The 17,136-nt window shown below is 48.0% G+C and overlaps 1 protein-coding gene across 1 annotated transcript in view; it reads left to right on the top strand.

Moving 5' to 3' along the window:
- Positions 1–646: 646 nt before the first annotated feature.
- The window catches only part of ALG6 (ALG6 alpha-1,3-glucosyltransferase), a gene marked incomplete at its 3' end in the record, with an annotated part of 89,767 nt that continues 73,277 nt past the window's right edge, over positions 647–17,136 (top strand). The window contains exon 1 of the mRNA XM_082265661.1: positions 647–742. Within this exon, the coding sequence (XP_082121787.1) occupies positions 664–742 (79 nt within the window). The 5' untranslated portion in view covers positions 647–663. The remainder of the gene's footprint in view (positions 743–17,136) is intronic.

The following is a 17,136-nucleotide window of genomic DNA, read 5'->3' as shown; positions in this document are numbered from 1 at the left end:
CTCCCATAGGGAACCATTGATTTTGAATGGAAGAAAAAAAACGTATAACGTGGCTTAACGCACGTTAAGCAACGTTATGGAGCCTTTAGCAGCGTCAGACGTTTTTTGCAGCTTGACGCTGGAGCTCCTGAACCCACAGTTCCTGGGTTTTTTTTGGAGCTGTAAAACGCCTATGCCACTTGGAGCTCCTAAAAGCTCTATGTGTGCATGAGGCCATAGAATAACATGGATGGGCGTTCTGCAGCTGCAAAAAAAAACGTCTGACGCTGCTAACAGCAGCTGTAAAAACGTCCAGTGTGCATGAGGCCTAACAATAAAGCCAGTGCCCAGCTCCACTACAGAGTTTCCCTCTGCCAAAGCGCCATTTTTAGTGAGGGCAAAACCCCAGCACGGAGCGGATTCGTGCTGGCGGGCGCCATATTGGATAAGGTCAAGCCTCCCCACGGCATAATAACAAAAAAAACCGTCCGGTCTCTTTTAATTTCACACATCTCTTAGAGATTATGCTGAAAAAATAGAGTATATCGTTCATATGAGCTTGTTCTAGAGAAACAGACCCCCCCCGTTTCCGTGGCAACACAGGAGCGGCGTCCTGGTAGGGCGGTGACGTGTAGAGTCGCCGGATGATGACGTGGAAGCGGAGAGCTGAGGTGGAAGACAGGCATGGAAGGGACTATGACAGCCGTGTGTGTGCTGCTGGCTCTGATTGTACGCTGGGCCGTGTCCCTGTACCCGTACTCAGGTAATACTACAAGTCCCATCATTCCCCTATTTATCTATACTACAAGTCCCATCATTCCCCTATGTCCCTGTACTACAAGTCCCATCATTCCCCTATGTCCCTGTACTACAAGTCCCATCATTCCCCTGTGTCCCTGTACTACAAGTCCCATCATTCCCCTATGTCCCTGTACTACAAGTCCCATCATTCCCCTGTGTCCCTGTACTACAAGTCCCATCATTCCCCTGTGTCCCTGTACTACAAGTCCCATCATTCCCCTATGTCCCTGTACTACAAGTCCCATCATTCCCCTGTGTCCCTGTACTACAAGTCCTATCATTCCCCTATGTCCCTGTACTACAAGTCTCATCATTCCCCTATGTCCCTGTACTACAAGTCCCATCATTCCCCTATGTCCCTGTACTACAAGTCCTATAATTCCCGTATGTCCCTGTACTACAAGTCCCATCATTCCCCTATGTCCCTGTACTACAAGTCCCATCATTCCCCTGTGTCCCTGTACTACACGTCTCATCATTCCCCTATGTCCCTGTACTACAAGTCCCATCATTTCCCTATGTCCCTGTACTACAAGTCCCATCATTCCCCTATGTCCCTGTACTACAAGTCCCATCATTCCCCTATGTCCCTGTACTACAAGTCCCATCATTCCCCTATGTCCCTGTACTACAAGTCCCATCATTCCCCTATGTCCCTGTACTACAAGTCCCATCATTCCCCTATGTCCCTGTACTACAAGTCCTATCATTCCCCTATGTCCCTGTACTACAAGTCCCATCATTTCCCTATGTCCCTGTACTACAAGTCCCATCATTCCCCTATGTCCCTGTACTACAAGTCCTATCATTCCCCTATGTCCCTGTACTACAAGTCTCATCATTCCCCTATGTCCCTGTACTACAAGTCTCATCATTCCCCTATGTCCCTGTACTACAAGTCCCATCATTCCCCTATGTCCCTGTACTACAAGTCTTATCATTCCCCTGTGTCCCTGTACTACAAGTCCCATCATTCCCCTGTGTCCCTGTACTACAAGTCCCATCATTCCCCTATGTCCCTGTACTACAAGTCCCATCATTCCCCTATGTCCCTGTACTACAAGTCTCATCATTCCCCTATGTCCCTGTACTACAAGTCCCATCATTCCCCTATGTCCCTGTACTACAAGTCCCATCATTCCCCTGTGTCCCTGTACTACACGTCTCATCATTCCCCTATGTCCCTGTACTACAAGTCCCATCATTTCCCTATGTCCCTGTACTACAAGTCCCATCATTCCCCTATGTCCCTGTACTACAAGTCCCATCATTCCCCTATGTCCCTGTACTACAAGTCCCATCATTCCCCTATGTCCCTGTACTACAAGTCCCATCATTCCCCTATGTCCCTGTACTACAAGTCCCATCATTCCCCTATGTCCCTGTACTACAAGTCCTATCATTCCCCTATGTCCCTGTACTACAAGTCCCATCATTTCCCTATGTCCCTGTACTACAAGTCCCATCATTCCCCTATGTCCCTGTACTACAAGTCCTATCATTCCCCTATGTCCCTGTACTACAAGTCTCATCATTCCCCTATGTGCCTGTACTACAAGTCTCATCATTCCCCTATGTCCCTGTACTACAAGTCCCATCATTCCCCTATGTCCCTGTACTACAAGTCTTATCATTCCCCTGTGTCCCTGTACTACAAGTCCCATCATTCCCCTGTGTCCCTGTACTACAAGTCCCATCATTCCCCTATGTCCCTGTACTACAAGTCCCATCATTCCCCTATGTCCCTGTACTACAAGTCTCATCATTCCCCTATGTCCCTGTACTACAAGTCCCATCATTCCCCTATGTCCCTGTACTACAAGTCCCATCATTCCCCTATGTCCCTGTACTACAAGTCCCATCATTCCCCTATGTCCCTGTACTACAAGTCCCATCATTCCCCTATGTCCCTGTACTACAAGTCCCATCATTCCCCTATGTCCCTGTACTACAAGTCCCATCATTCCCCTATGTCCCTGTACTACAAGTCCCATCATTCCCCTATGTCCCTGTACTACAAGTCCCATCATTCCCCTATGTCCCTGTACTACAAGTCCCATCATTCCCCTATGTCCCTGTACTACAAGTCCCATCATTCCCCTATGTCCCCGTACTACAAGTCTCATCATTCCCCTATGTCCCTGTACTACAAGTCCTATCATTCCCCTATGTCCCTGTACTACAAGTCCCATCATTCCCCTATGTCCCTGTACTACAAGTCTCATCATTCCCCTATGTCCCTGTACTACAAGTCTCATCATTCCCCTATGTCCCTGTACTACAAGTCCCATCATTCCCCTATGTCCCTGTACTACAAGTCCCATCATTCCCCTATGTCCCTGTACTACAAGTCTTTTCATTCCCCTGTGTCCCTGTACTACAAGTCCCATCATTCCCCTGTGTCCCTGTACTACAAGTCCCATCATTCCCCTATGTCCCTGTACTACAAGTCCCATCATTCCCCTATGTCCCTGTACTACAAGTCTCATCATTCCCCTATGTCCCTGTACTACAAGTCCCATCATTCCCCTATGTCCCTGTACTACAAGTCCCATCATTCCCCTATGTCCCTGTACTACAAGTCCCATCATTCCCCTATGTCCCTGTACTACAAGTCCCATCATTCCCCTATGTCCCTGTACTACAAGTCCCATCATTCCCCTATGTCCCTGTACTACAAGTCCCATCATTCCCCTATGTCCCTGTACTACAAGTCCCATCATTCCCCTATGTCCCTGTACTACAAGTCCCATCATTCCCCTATGTCCCTGTACTACAAGTCCCATCATTCCCCTATGTCCCTGTACTACAAGTCCCATCATTCCCCTATGTCCCTGTACTACAAGTCCCATCATTCCCCTATGTCCCTGTACTACAAGTCCCATCATTCCCCTATGTCCCCGTACTACAAGTCTCATCATTCCCCTATGTCCCTGTACTACAAGTCCTATCATTCCCCTATGTCCCTGTACTACAAGTCCCATCATTCCCCTATGTCCCTGTACTACAAGTCCCAGGATTCCCCTATGTCCCTGTACTACAAGTCCCATCATTCCCCTATGTCCATGTACTACAAGTCCTATAATTCCTGTATGTCCCTGTACTACAAGTCCCATCGTTCCCCTATGTCCTTGTACTACAAGTCCCATCATTCCCCTATTTCCCTGTACTACAAGTCCCATCATTCCCCTATGTCCCTGTACTACAAGTCCCATCATTCCCCTATGTCCCTGTACTACAAGTCCCATCATTCCCCTATGTCCCTGGACTACAAGTCCCATCATTCCCCTGTGTCCCTGTACTACAAGTCTCATCATTCCCCTATGTCCCTGTACTACAAGTCCCATCATTTCCCTATGTCCCTGTACTACAAGTCCCATCATTCCCCTATGTCCCTGTACTACAAGTCCCATCATTCCCCTATGTCCCTGTACTACAAGTCCCATCATTCCCCTATGTCCCTGTACTACAAGTCCCATCATTCCCCTATGTGCCTGTACTACAAGTCCCATCATTCCCCTATGTGCCTGTACTACAAGTCCCATCATTCCCCTATGTGCCTGTACTACAAGTCCCATCATTCCCCTATGTCCCTGTACTACAAGTCTCATCATTCCCCTATGTCCCTGTACTACAAGTCCCATCATTCCCCTATGTCCCTGTACTACAAGTCCCATCATTCCCCTATGTCCCTGTACTACAAGTCCCATCATTCCCCTATGTCCCTGTACTACAAGTCCCATCATTCCCCTATGTCCCTGTACTACAAGTCCCATCATTCCCCTATGTCCCTGTACTACAAGTCTTATCATTCCCCTATGTCCCTGTACTACAAGTCCCATCATTCCCCTATGTCCCTGTACTACAAGTCCCATCATTCCCCTATGTCCCTGTACTACAAGTCCCATCATTCCCCTATGTCCCTGTACTACAAGTCCCATCATTCCCCTGTGTCCCTGTACTACAAGTCCCATCATTCCCCTATGTCCCTGTACTACAAGTCCCATCATTCCCCTATGTCCCTGTACTACAAGTCCCATCATTCCCCTATGTCCCTGTACTACAAGTCTCATCATTCCCCTATGTGCCTGTACTACAAGTCCCATCATTCCCCTATGTGCCTGTACTACAAGTCCCATCATTCCCCTATGTGCCTGTACTACAAGTCCCATCATTCCCCTATGTGCCTGTACTACAAGTCTCATCATTCCCCTATGTCCCTGTACTACAAGTCCCATCATTCCCCTATGTCCCTGTACTACAAGTCCCATCATTCCCCTATGTCCCTGTACTACAAGTCCCATCATTCCCCTATGTCCCTGTACTACAAGTCCCATCATTCCCCTATGTCCCTGTACTACAAGTCCCATCATTCCCCTATGTCCCTGTACTACAAGTCTTATCATTCCCCTATGTCCCTGTACTACAAGTCCCATCGTTCCCTGGGATGCCTGGCTCTTGCAGTGTCCTCTATCTGTAGTCTCCTGGTGCAGTCCCTATGGTTCAGGATTTATCCCTGGTGGGTCCTGGAGATGTCAGTAGGGTTAAGGTGTCCATCCAGCCAACAAAAAAAAATGTTTGCAATATTGATTCAGATAAATCATTTTATTTTGTGATTTTGTTACATTGTTTCAGTCAGTCTTTGTTTTTATCTTTTCTAGGGAGCAGAATGTTTTTAAAGCAAAATTGTATCCATAGATCACACAAGTGTTCGGTGTTGTAGTTCTGTCCCCTCCCATGTGGGCGGGGATTAATGGATATACAAGTGGACACTTATTTATAGGGGTCAGCTACGATGAGGGCTGTACTCAGTCGAAACGCGTCGGCATGACCTTGTGATGTTGGCTTTTTGTACTCGATAAATACTGGAACTGATCAGCGTTCCCCATTGTGCACCCCTGAACTCTGCACTCTGTACGTAGCGCACCCCTGAACTCTGTATGTAGAGCACCCCTGAACTCTGCACTCTTGTACGTAGCGCACCCCTGAACTCTGTATGTAGAGCACCCCTGAACTCTGCACTCTGTACATAGCGCACCCCTGAACTCTGTATGTAGCGCACCCCTAAACTCTGCACTCTGTACGTAGCACACCCCTGAGCTCTGCACTCTGTATGTAGCGCACCCCTGAGCTCTGCACTCTGTACGTAGCACACCCCTGAACTCTGAACTCTGTACGTAGCACACCCCTGAACTCTGAACTCTGTACGTAGCGCACCCCTGAACTCTGTATGTAGCGCACCCCTAAACTCTGCACTCTGTACGTAGCGCACCCCTGAACTCTGCACTCTGTACGTAGCGCACCCCTGAACTCTCCACTCTGTACGTAGCGCACCCCTGAACTCTGAACTCTGTACGTAGCGCACCCCTAAACTCTGCACTCTGTACGTAGCACACCCCTGAACTCTGCACTCTGTACGTAGCGCACCCCTGAACTCTGAATGTAGCACACCCCTGAACTCTGCACTCTGTATGTAGCGCACCCCTGAGCTCTGCACTCTGTACGTAGCACACCCCTGAACTCTGAACTCTGTACGTAGCGCACCCCTGAACTCTGCACTCTGTACGTAGCGCACCCCTGAACTCTGCTCTCTGTACGTAGCGCACCCCTGAACTCTGCACTCTGTACGTAGCGCACCCCTGAACTCTGCACTCTGTACGTAGCGCACCCCTGAACTCTGCACTCTGTACGTAGCGCACCCCTGAACTCTCCACTCTGTACGTAGCGCACCCCTGAACTCTGAACTCTGTACGTAGCGCACCCCTAAACTCTGCACTCTGTACGTAGCACACCCCTGAACTCTGCACTCTGTACGTAGCGCACCCCTGAACTCTGAATGTAGCACACCCCTGAACTCTGCACTCTGTATGTAGCGCACCCCTGAGCTCTGCACTCTGTACGTAGCACACCCCTGAACTCTGAACTCTGTACGTAGCGCACCCCTGAACTCTGCACTCTGTACGTAGCGCACCCCTGAACTCTGAACTCTGTACGTAGCGCACCCCTGAACTCTGCACTCTGTACGTAGCGCACCCCTGAACTCTGCACTCTGTACGTAGCGCACACCTGAACTCTGCACTCTGTACGTAGCGCACCCCTGAACTCTGCACTCTGTACGTAGCGCACCCCTGAACTCTGCACTCTGTACGTAGCGCACCCCTGAACTCTGCACTCTGTACGTAGTGCACCCCTGAGCTCTGCGCTCTCTGTGTAGGACACCCCTAAACTCTGGACTCTGTGTGAAGGGCACCCCTGAACTCTGCACTCTGTACGTAGCGCACCCCTGAACTCTGCACTCTGTACGTAGCGCACCCCTGACTCTGCACTCTGTACGTAGCGCACCCCTGACTCTGCACTCTGTACGTAGTGCACCCCTGAGCTCTGCGCTCTGTGTGTAGGACACCCCTAAACTCTGGACTCTGTGTGAAGGGCACTCCTGAACTCTGCACTCTGTACCTAGCGCACCCCTGAACTCTGCACTCTGTACCTAAGGCACCCCTAAACTCTGGACTCTGTGTGAAGGGCACCTCTGAACTCTGCACTCTGTACCTAGCACACTCCTGAACTCTGCACTCTGTACGTAGAGCATCCCTGAACCCTGCACTGTTTATGTAGCGCACCCCTGAGCTCTGGTATTTATTGCCTTTGAGATCCTCCCACTGTCTGTGCAATTTGGCCATGCGCACCTTTTCGATGTGGTTCGGCACTGTGAGGTGGGGCAGGAAAATAATGCCCTGCATAAATTTATCTAGCCTTACAGATGCAACTGGCCCTTTGAGGACAACCATAATGCTAATGCGGCCCGCAATGGATTTGAGTTTGACACCCCTGATCAAGGGCATCTGCTTTCAGAACATATTTCATGTTTTGGGTTTTTTATGTAATCTTCAGGGCTAAAATTATTTTTTTTAAACGTGTGGGGAAAAAAAAAAATGCAAAACACGGTTCTGGCAGCAAAAGGGTAAAAGGCTGCAAGTACCTTAACCCCCGCAATTCCATCATTTCCCAAAAATTTACATCGATGGGGTGTTTATTTTCCAAAAAGCGATAATTTTTGGGGGTCTTTGTACTGTCCTGACATATTTATTTAATATGTTTTATACCAGAAAGTAAATCTATAGTGAAAACTAAGAAACCCGCTGGGTATTAACCACTTAAGCCCCGGAAGATTTTACCCCCTTCCTGACCAGGGGGTATTTTGTGATTCGGCACTGCGTGACTTTAACGGACAATTGCGCGGTCGTGCGACGCTGTACCTAAACAAATTTGGCGTCCTTTTTTTCCCACAAACAGAGCTTTCTTTTGGTGGTATTTGATCACCTGTGCGATTTTTTGATCACGCGCTATAAACAAAAAAAGAGCGTCAATTTTGCAAAAATAACAATATTTTTCACATTTTTTTTATATGAAATTCCCCCAAAAAAATGTAAAAATCTAAATTTTTTAACATTTTCGGCCAATTTGTTTTATGCTACCTATGTTTGGTAAAAAAAAACCGCAAAAAGCGTATTTTGATTGGTTTGCGCAAAAGTTATCGCGTTTACTAACTAAGGGAAAGATTTTTGTTGTTGTTTTTTTTAACGCGTAATGGCGGCGATCTGCGTTTTTTTTTTTTCGGTACTGCGACATTGGGGTGGACAGATCGGACCCTTGACTGACATTTGTGACACTTTTGGGGTTATCAGTGACATTTCTACAGTAATCAGTGCTATATATATGCACTGTTACTGTAAAAATACACTGGTAGTGAAGGGGTTAACTTTATTTGGGAGGGAGGGGCTGTGTGTATCCCTAGGGGCGTGCTTTCTACTGTGATTGGCTGTGGCTTGAGCTGTAAGGACACTGATCAACGGATCTACATACTAGATCCGTGTGATCAGTGTCTTTACAGCGAGGAGAATGACAGGTGGCTTGTTTACATCGGGTCCGCTGGTCACACGCGCGGGGGAGTCCGTGACCACGCGGGAGCGGGAGCGTGCCTCCGGCGGCGCGCACTCGCTCCCTAGACCCTCACAAGCTAGTGACGTAGCCCTACGTCACTTTGCCTGTGAGGGGCTGACTGCCGACGTAGATAGGCGTTAGGCAGTCGGCAAGTGGTTAATGACCACACCTAATGAAATGTAATTCTTCTGATAGGGAAGTTGGGGTTTTCTTTTCTTTTTGGTACTCGGTATTCTTCCTTTATTATTTGCACCACTAATCCCCTTGCACACTTGTATGACCTGAGCGTTGCGCAGCTTTGATACGACTTGAAGCAATGCCGGTGTGATTTTGGAGTCTATGGACCTCAGATCGCATCAAAGTCGCACCAAAGTAGTGCATGGGGCTACTTTGAAGTTGCTGCGACTTGAAGTCACACAGATATGAACGGTACTCATTGTAAATCATGGGGTACGACTTGTCATGTGATTTTTGCAGTCCCAAATCGCACAAGTGTGAAAGTGGCCTAAAATAAAGCTTTATCTGTCTCAAAATTGATAAAAAATTAAATCGGTATTAACCACTTGCCGACTGCCCCACGCAGAATAACTGCGGCAGGGCGGCTCGGCTGCGCATAATCACGTGATTATGTGCACGCGGTCTCGCCGCCGAAGCCGCGCTCCCGCTGTGATTAGACAAAGCGGGAGTCAGACCAATCGACGCCGGCCTCCCACGATTCTTCGGGGAAACTGACAGGAGAGCCACCTGTCTATGTAAACAAAGCAGGCGGCTCTTCTGTCACACAGACACAGAGAGATCATGTGTCTCCGCTAAGCTGTCTGTTTGTCTTTCACAGAGCTCCCCCCCCCCCCACCACAGTTAGTAAGCACAATTTAGGCTCACGCTTAACCCCTTGATCACCCCCAGTATTAACCCCTTCCCTGCCAGTGTCATTTATACAGTTAGGGTGCATACTGTTTAGCACTGATTAATGTAGTAATGTCACTGGTCCCCAAAAAGTGTCCAAATTGTCAGTCAGGGGTCCGATCTGTCCGCCGGAATGTCGCAGTCCCGCTAAAAACCGCAGAGCGCCGCCATTACTAATAAAAACCAAACAAAAAAAAATATAAAGTCCAAAAATCTATCCCATAGTTTGCAAACGCTATAACTTTTGCGCAAACCAATTATTATACGCTTTTTGGGATTTTTTATACCAAAAATATGTAGCAGAATACAAATTGGCCTAAACTGTTAAAAAAAAATTGATTTTTTTAATTTTTTTTATTGGGAATGTTTTATAGCAGAAAGTATAAAAAAAATATATATATTTTTTCAGAATTGTTGCTATTGTTTTGTTTATAGCGCAAAATCTAAACAAACGCAGAGGTGATCAAATACCACCAAAAGAAAGCTCTGTTTGTTGGAAAAAAAAGGACATCAATTTTTTTTTTTTTTGGGTACAGCGTCGCACGACCGCGCAATTTCTAGTTAAAATAATGCAGTGCCGAATCACAAAATATGGCCTGGTCTTTACCCACTTGCCGACCAGTCACTGGGACTGTACTGCGGCAAAGTGGCTCGATTCCGTCCAGCGATGTAGACCTACATCACTGGACTCCTCCCCTTCTGGGCGGCGCTCGTGCGCCGCCGGAGGCTCGCTCCCGCTGTATTTAGTCACAGCGGGAGTCGGGCCAGGGGAGGAGCGGCGGTAATCACCGCCGCTCTTCCCCGATCGTCGGGGATCTAGTGTGGAGATCCGCCCGCTTGTGTAAACAGAGCAGGCGGATCTCCTAAGTGACAGACAGGGTCAGATTGCAGGGTTCAGCATAGCTGGACATCCGATCTGTCCCTGTGTCACTCAGTCACCTCCCCCCACACACGTCAGTAAGCACCAGGCATACATTAACCCCTCCCTCTCCAATAAAATTAAAGCGGAGTTCCACCCAAAAGTGACCCCCCGACATGCCACATTTGGCATGTCATTTTTTTTGGGGGGGGGAGCGGGTACCTAGTTTTGAGAGGTACCCGCTCCCACTTCCGCTCGGAGCGCCGCGGCGCCCTGAACGGAAGTTCTCCTCTCTCCCTCCCTCCCTGCAATCTTCTGGGACACGTCAGAGGTCCCAGAAGATTGCCGGCCAATCACGGCGCGCAGCGCGACTCGCGCATGCGCAGTGGGTACCCGGCTGTGAAGCCGCAAACTGTAACAGCCGGGTGCCCACAGCAGTGATGCCGGCGCCGAGGGAGAGGATCGAGGCTTCCGGCGGCCGCATCGCTGGACCGTTGGACAGGTGAGTAAATGGCTGGAACTCCGCTTTAACTTTGTATTGACGCCCCCAGCGATTCGCATGTGGCAGTGTGACCTGCTTGCTAGTTGAATGTGATGAGGGAACCCGCAGTGGATTTGCAGGGTTCCCGCATCGCATATGTTTGAACCGGCACTAAAACCTTTCTCTCAGTGCTGGTTCACACATATGCGATACGGGAACCCTGCAAATCCACTGCGGGTTCCCTCATCACATTCAACTTGCAAGCAGGTCACACTGCCAAATGCAAATCGCTGGGGGCGTCAATACAAAGTTTAACGACACCTCCAGATCAGTTCGCATATCGCAGTGCGAATTGACAGTTTGGACAGGAATCAGATCGCATAGATGTGAACACCCAATGCGATCCGATTCTGGTGCGGACCAAAAAAAGGGTCCTGTGTTACTTTGGTGCAAATTCAGCCATATAATCTGTATGGCTGAATTTGCATCGCACAGACATCGCATGTGATTTGCAGAGCAGTGCGGTGCGAATCACATGCGATGCCTGACATCACATATGTGTGAATCGGAACAAAACTGTATTGCTGTAACTGATTATAAAGTGTGAGCTGGAGTTTGGCTTCAATCAGTTTGTGTATCTAAGCCCCAGTTCACACTGCGCGATTTGCGACGCATAGGCCCCTTTCACACTTGTGCGACTTGGGACTGCAAAGTCGCATGACAAGTTGAACTCCATGATTGCCATTGAGTAGCTTTCATATCTGTATGACTTCAAGTTGCAACGACTTCAAAGTACTCCCTGCACTACTTTGGGCTGATTTTAATGTGTTTTGAGGTCCATAGACATAGGCATTGCTTCAAGTTTCGCAGTAAAATCACACGATTTTTAAGTCGCATAAGTGTGAAAGGGGCCATAAAGTCACAAAACAAGTCAAAGCACATTTATTTCAAATGCAGTTGTTTGTTGCGACTCTAGTCCGGCTCCTGCACTACTTGAGCCCCATGAACTCTAATGTCGCATGAGGCTTGGTTCACACTGCTGCAACCCCAAAGTCATTCAGCTTTGCATTGCAATTTGCTTGCAACTTTGATGTTTTGCGATTTTTGCTTTGACCAATCATAATAATACAGACACATTATTGAACTTACAAAACCCTCTGAAGTCGCAGCCAAAGTCTGAAAGATAAGACAAAGAAACAACTTCCTTGCAGCTTTTATGATCTTAACATTGAAGTCAATGGCACTTCTGTTGCAAGGAAGATGCAGAAAAGTAGTGCAGGAACTATTTTTTTTTTTTTTTATCGCTGCGACTTGAGTCAGCACCCATTAAAATGAATGTGTTTTGACTTTTCGTGTGACTTTGTATCGCAAGTCACATAAGAAGTTGCAGCAGTGTGAACCAGAGCTGAAAGTCGCATGAAAGTTGAACTGGATATTGCACGACAATGGGGTTGCAGCAGTGTGAACCGAGCCTTCTCCCCGGGTCACACCAGTGTGACTTGACAGCTCAATAGGCACCCTATTGCCAGCTATGGAACAGTTCAAATCAGTGCAACTCCGATTTGCACCGAAAAAGGTTCCTGCCGCATTTTTTTTGCGATTTCATGTGCGACTTGCATTGACATCTGTGCATGAAGTTGCGCTGATCAGTGGATAAAGCAGTGCCACATTCAGTGTGAACCAGGGCTTAACCACTACTCCTTAGGTGGGTGTCATATGACGTCCTGGACTTTGAGTAGAGAGATCTGAATGATGGGTGCGGCTACAGACTTCATCTGGATAGCATTTTTTTCAGCTGGCGATTCCCTCACATGTAAAAGCCATCCTAGCAGCTGCGTAGCTGCTTGATTGCTTTTACAGGCAACGAGAGAGGATGTCGTACCCCCCCCCCCTTCCTTCCCGCTCTGGTGCTTCTCTGGTCTCTCCCGTGCAATCGGCAGCTTGCCATAGAGGTGGCTGTGGACCAGATAATTCCCGGCCATTTCTATGACCCTCGGAGGCCGGAAGTGACGTCATTTCAGGCGTCGGAAGATGTAAACACTGCCATTTTTTTTTTTTTTTTTGCTGGAAGGCCTGAGATTGATTTATTTTTTTCAGCATAGGGGAGAGATGTGGGGACTTAGACCCCACATCTCTCTGTAAAGAGGACCTGTCACGCTCAGACGACGTCTATTTATGACGAAACGCGTCGGCGGCACCAGGCGCAACATCCACATGCCCCCTTCCGTGCCAGCTTGTACTTCTCTTTCTGTTGTGAAGACGCAGGACGCCGCTATCGGATCTTCAGCCCATATATGTTGATGTGCTTGTCTGTTTCTGCAATATTGTGAGTAGCCTTTTAATAAACCTGCTTGGATTAGTTTTATGGGATTACGCTATGGTCGTTTGTTGTATATCTTCCATACATATCTGCATCTATCTGGCCATTTGGACATACCATGGAGACCGGAACTCCCAGGTGCTGTTCTTGGTGATTTTGGAGCCCATCTGTTTACCTATATACTTACATAGTTACATAGTAGGTGAGGTTGAATAAAGACAATAGTCCATCCAGTTCAACCTGTGTAGGTGTGTGTGGCTGTAATCATCTCACATAGCCCTGAATGTTCTGATCCTTGAGATGCAAGTCTAAGAGTCTTTTGAAAGCCACCATACTTCCCGCAGAAACCACCTCTTGTGGTAGAGAATTCCACAATCTTGTAGCCCTAACAGTAAAGAACCCCCCACGTTGCCTGAGGTTAAAACGCTTCTCCTCTAATCGCATGGTATGCCCTCTTGTCCTCATGCAATCCCTTCGACTGAATAGCTTTTTTTCTATGCTGAGATCACCATTGAGGTATTTATAAATTGCTATCATGTCCCCTCTCAGGCGTCTCTTCTCCAGGGAGAATAAATCAAGCGATTGCAGACGCTCTTCATAATTAAGATCCTCCAATCCCCTAATCAGTTTAGTTGCACTTCTCTGGACTCTCTCCATTAATTTGATTGGCCATGCCGTTCTGGTAAGCTGCCTCCCATTAGTATTGCACAGTGGTGTCCCCTGCCTACACTTCCCTGTGGTTGTCACAAGAGGAGCTTTGGAAAAAAGTTTTCCTCCCTGGATATAAATTCACATTTATTTGGGACTTTTTGTGCACTTTTTTTGGACTTTTTCTTGAACTTTCAGTGCCGGTTCACACTGGGGCGACCTGTGAGGCGACCTGGTCGCCTCACAGGTCGCCGCAGGTCGTCTCCCATAGGGAAGCTGCGGACCCGTTCTAATAGGAGCGACACAAGTCGCTCCGACTTAGAAAAAGGGTCCGGAGCTTCTTTGGGGCGACCAGGAGGCGACTGCCTATAGACTTCAATGTTATGAAGTCCATGGCGGCCGCTCCGAGGTCGCGGCGCGCTGCTCGCACCGCGACCTCGGAGGTCGCGGTGCGAAGTAGCGTCGCCCCTATGTGAACGGGGCCTAAGGCTGCATTCACATGTCAGCGTATGGATCGCGGGCAGAATCGCCGCGATTCCGCCCGCGATCCGGAAATCATTGCAAATCGCGGGACGCCTGTACGTTGCCCATGATTTGCAACAGCACCCAAAACGCTGAGCGACGTTGCCGCGATTTCCACCTGGCGAATCGCGGTAACATCGCGCAAAAAAAATCTCGGGACGCATTACGCTCCAAAGAAGCTCTTGTACTTTTTTGGGCGTAATGTGTCCCGCGATTTTTTTTTTTGCCCGCGATCCATACGCTGACATGTGAATGCAACCTTAATGTTTTAGCGCTACACTATCTTCTAGAGCCCATTCACACTAGCGCGACTTGTGAGGCGACTTGTGTGCCCTCAAGTCGCCCCAAGTCGCTTGACATAACAAAAGCAATGTTAATCAATCAGTGCCGTCTTAATTGCCGCTACTGAAGTCGCTCCGACTTTAGAAAAGGGTCCTGTACTACTTTGAGGCGACTTGTGATCCAACTGTCCCATAGACTTCAATGGGAGTCGCCTCCTTATCTTAATTGAAGCGACTTGTGATCCGACTTTCCATTAAAATGGTCCTGAACAAGAAAAAAAGATAATTTTTCTTAAAATTTTTATGAGCACATGAATAGGGCTTCTCTCCACCTGGCCGTTTTTCTTGCAGGCATTTATCGGGCATTTTTGGAGGCAGGCATGACTTTTTTTGGATTTAGTGTCTGGGGGGTCTAAAAAGTGTCCCTGTGAAGTTTCAGCTCTGTAGCATGTCCAGAACCAGAAAAAAATATCATTTTTCTTATAATTATTAATACAGCAGTGTGGTGGCTTCTCTACACCTTGCATTTTTTTTTGCTGGCATTTTTTTGGGCGTCTTTGGAGGCAGGCATGACTGCTGTATTAATAATTATAAGAAAAATGATATTTTTTGGGGGGTTCTGGACATGCTACAGAGCTGAAACTTCACAGGGACACTTTTTGGACCCCCCCAGATACTAAATCCAAAAAAGACATGCCTGCCTCCAAAGACGCCCAAAAAATGCCCGATAAATGCCAGCAAAAAAAAAAGGCAAGGTGTAGAGAAGCCGCCACACTGCTGTATTAATAATTCTAAGAAACATTTCACAAGTCGCACTGAAGTCGCGCTAGAAGTCGCCCCTTATAAGGCGACTTAGAGGTCGCGGCAGTGTGAACCGAGCCTTACTCTTATGTATTTTGGATCGCTGTCTGTTGGTCTAGTGTCAGCAGCTTGGTGTTTTCTATTTTCTCACACCATTTTTTTATCATTTTTTTTCTTTCAATCAGTAATTTTTATTGAATGGTAATTGAATTTTTATCATTTTTTAGCGCAGAAATTCCCCCTTGTTTCTTATTTTTTAGAGCGCCCCCTGTCCCCTTGTACTCACACGCAGAAGCAAATGCATACGTAGGTCGCACCCGCATATGTGAATGGTGCCCAAACCACACATGTGAGGTATCACTGTAATTATTTTTATTTTTTTTTGTATCACTGTAATTATTAGTCCCAGTTCACACATATGCAAAGCAGGAATCGCATCCGACTCGCAGGCGGTTTACACTGCCATATGCGAATCGCTGGGGGTGTCAATACAAAGTTAACGACACCCCTCCAGATCAGTTTGCATATCGCAGTGCCAACTGTCAGTTTGGACATGAATTGGAATGCATAGGTGTGAACACCCATGTGATCCGATTCTTGTGCGGACGCAAAAAAGGATGCTGTGCGATTTTGGGTCCGAATGCGATGCAAAGTCAGCCATACAATCTGTACGGCTAAATTCACAGCGCGCTCCAAATCGCATGCAATGTCTGTCATCACATATGCGTGAGGCTCTTAGCGTGAGGCGTCCCGCGATTCTGTTTGCGTGATTTTACCGCGATTTTGTCGGGCGACGATCGTGGCAAAATCGTGCCGCGTTTGGGGGTGCCATTGCAAGGCACGGGAATCACTCGGGCGTCCCGCGACTTGCGATGGTTCAGGATTGCGGCAATTCTGCCCACGATCCGAAACGCCTATATGTGAATGGAGCCTAAGAAAATAAAACTAATGCAGCCGCCACATTTATTAAGGCCCCGTTCACACTGGGACGATCCGACTTGCCGGGGCGACCTCATAGGTCGCGGCGCGCTGCTCGCACCACAACCTCGGATCGGCCGGCACGGACTTCATAACATTGAAGTCAATGCAGGTCCCTCCGAGGTCGCCCCAAAGAAGCTCCGGACCTTTTTTCTAAGTCGGAGCGACTTGTGTCGCTCCTAGTAGAACGGGTCCATAGCTTCTGTATGGGAGGCGACCTACGGCGACCTGTCAGGCGACCAGGTCGCCCCAGTGTGAACCGGCTCTAATTGGTAAGCTGCAATATATTACATTTCTGGTTTTCGGTTTAATTCTGCTTTAGTTTGGGTACAGTGTTGCATGAAGGAGAAATTATCACTCAAAGTATCAGTGTTGAAAGCTGATGGACTGGCCAGGATGGGGGTGAAACATGTCAGTATTGAGGTGAATACTTTATAGGCATTGTATAAGCTATGACTGGGTGAGGATCCTTATAGGACAGTTATGTATGTCTTTTTCTCATGACATCAAACTGGCACTCTCATACAGAATGGAGCCCCCAGGGGATTGTGGGTAACGGCGTGTCGCAGATGCCACCACTCTACGAATGTTTATTCTGGGGGCTTACGGCTGGGTTTAT

The sequence above is a fragment of the Pelophylax lessonae genome (genome assembly GCF_965119305.1).
Source record: "Pelophylax lessonae genome assembly, chromosome: 8".
NCBI lineage: Eukaryota > Metazoa > Chordata > Amphibia > Anura > Ranidae > Pelophylax > Pelophylax lessonae.
The sequence above is the reverse complement of the archived record's forward strand: the minus strand, read 5'-3'. Positions and strand labels throughout refer to the sequence as shown.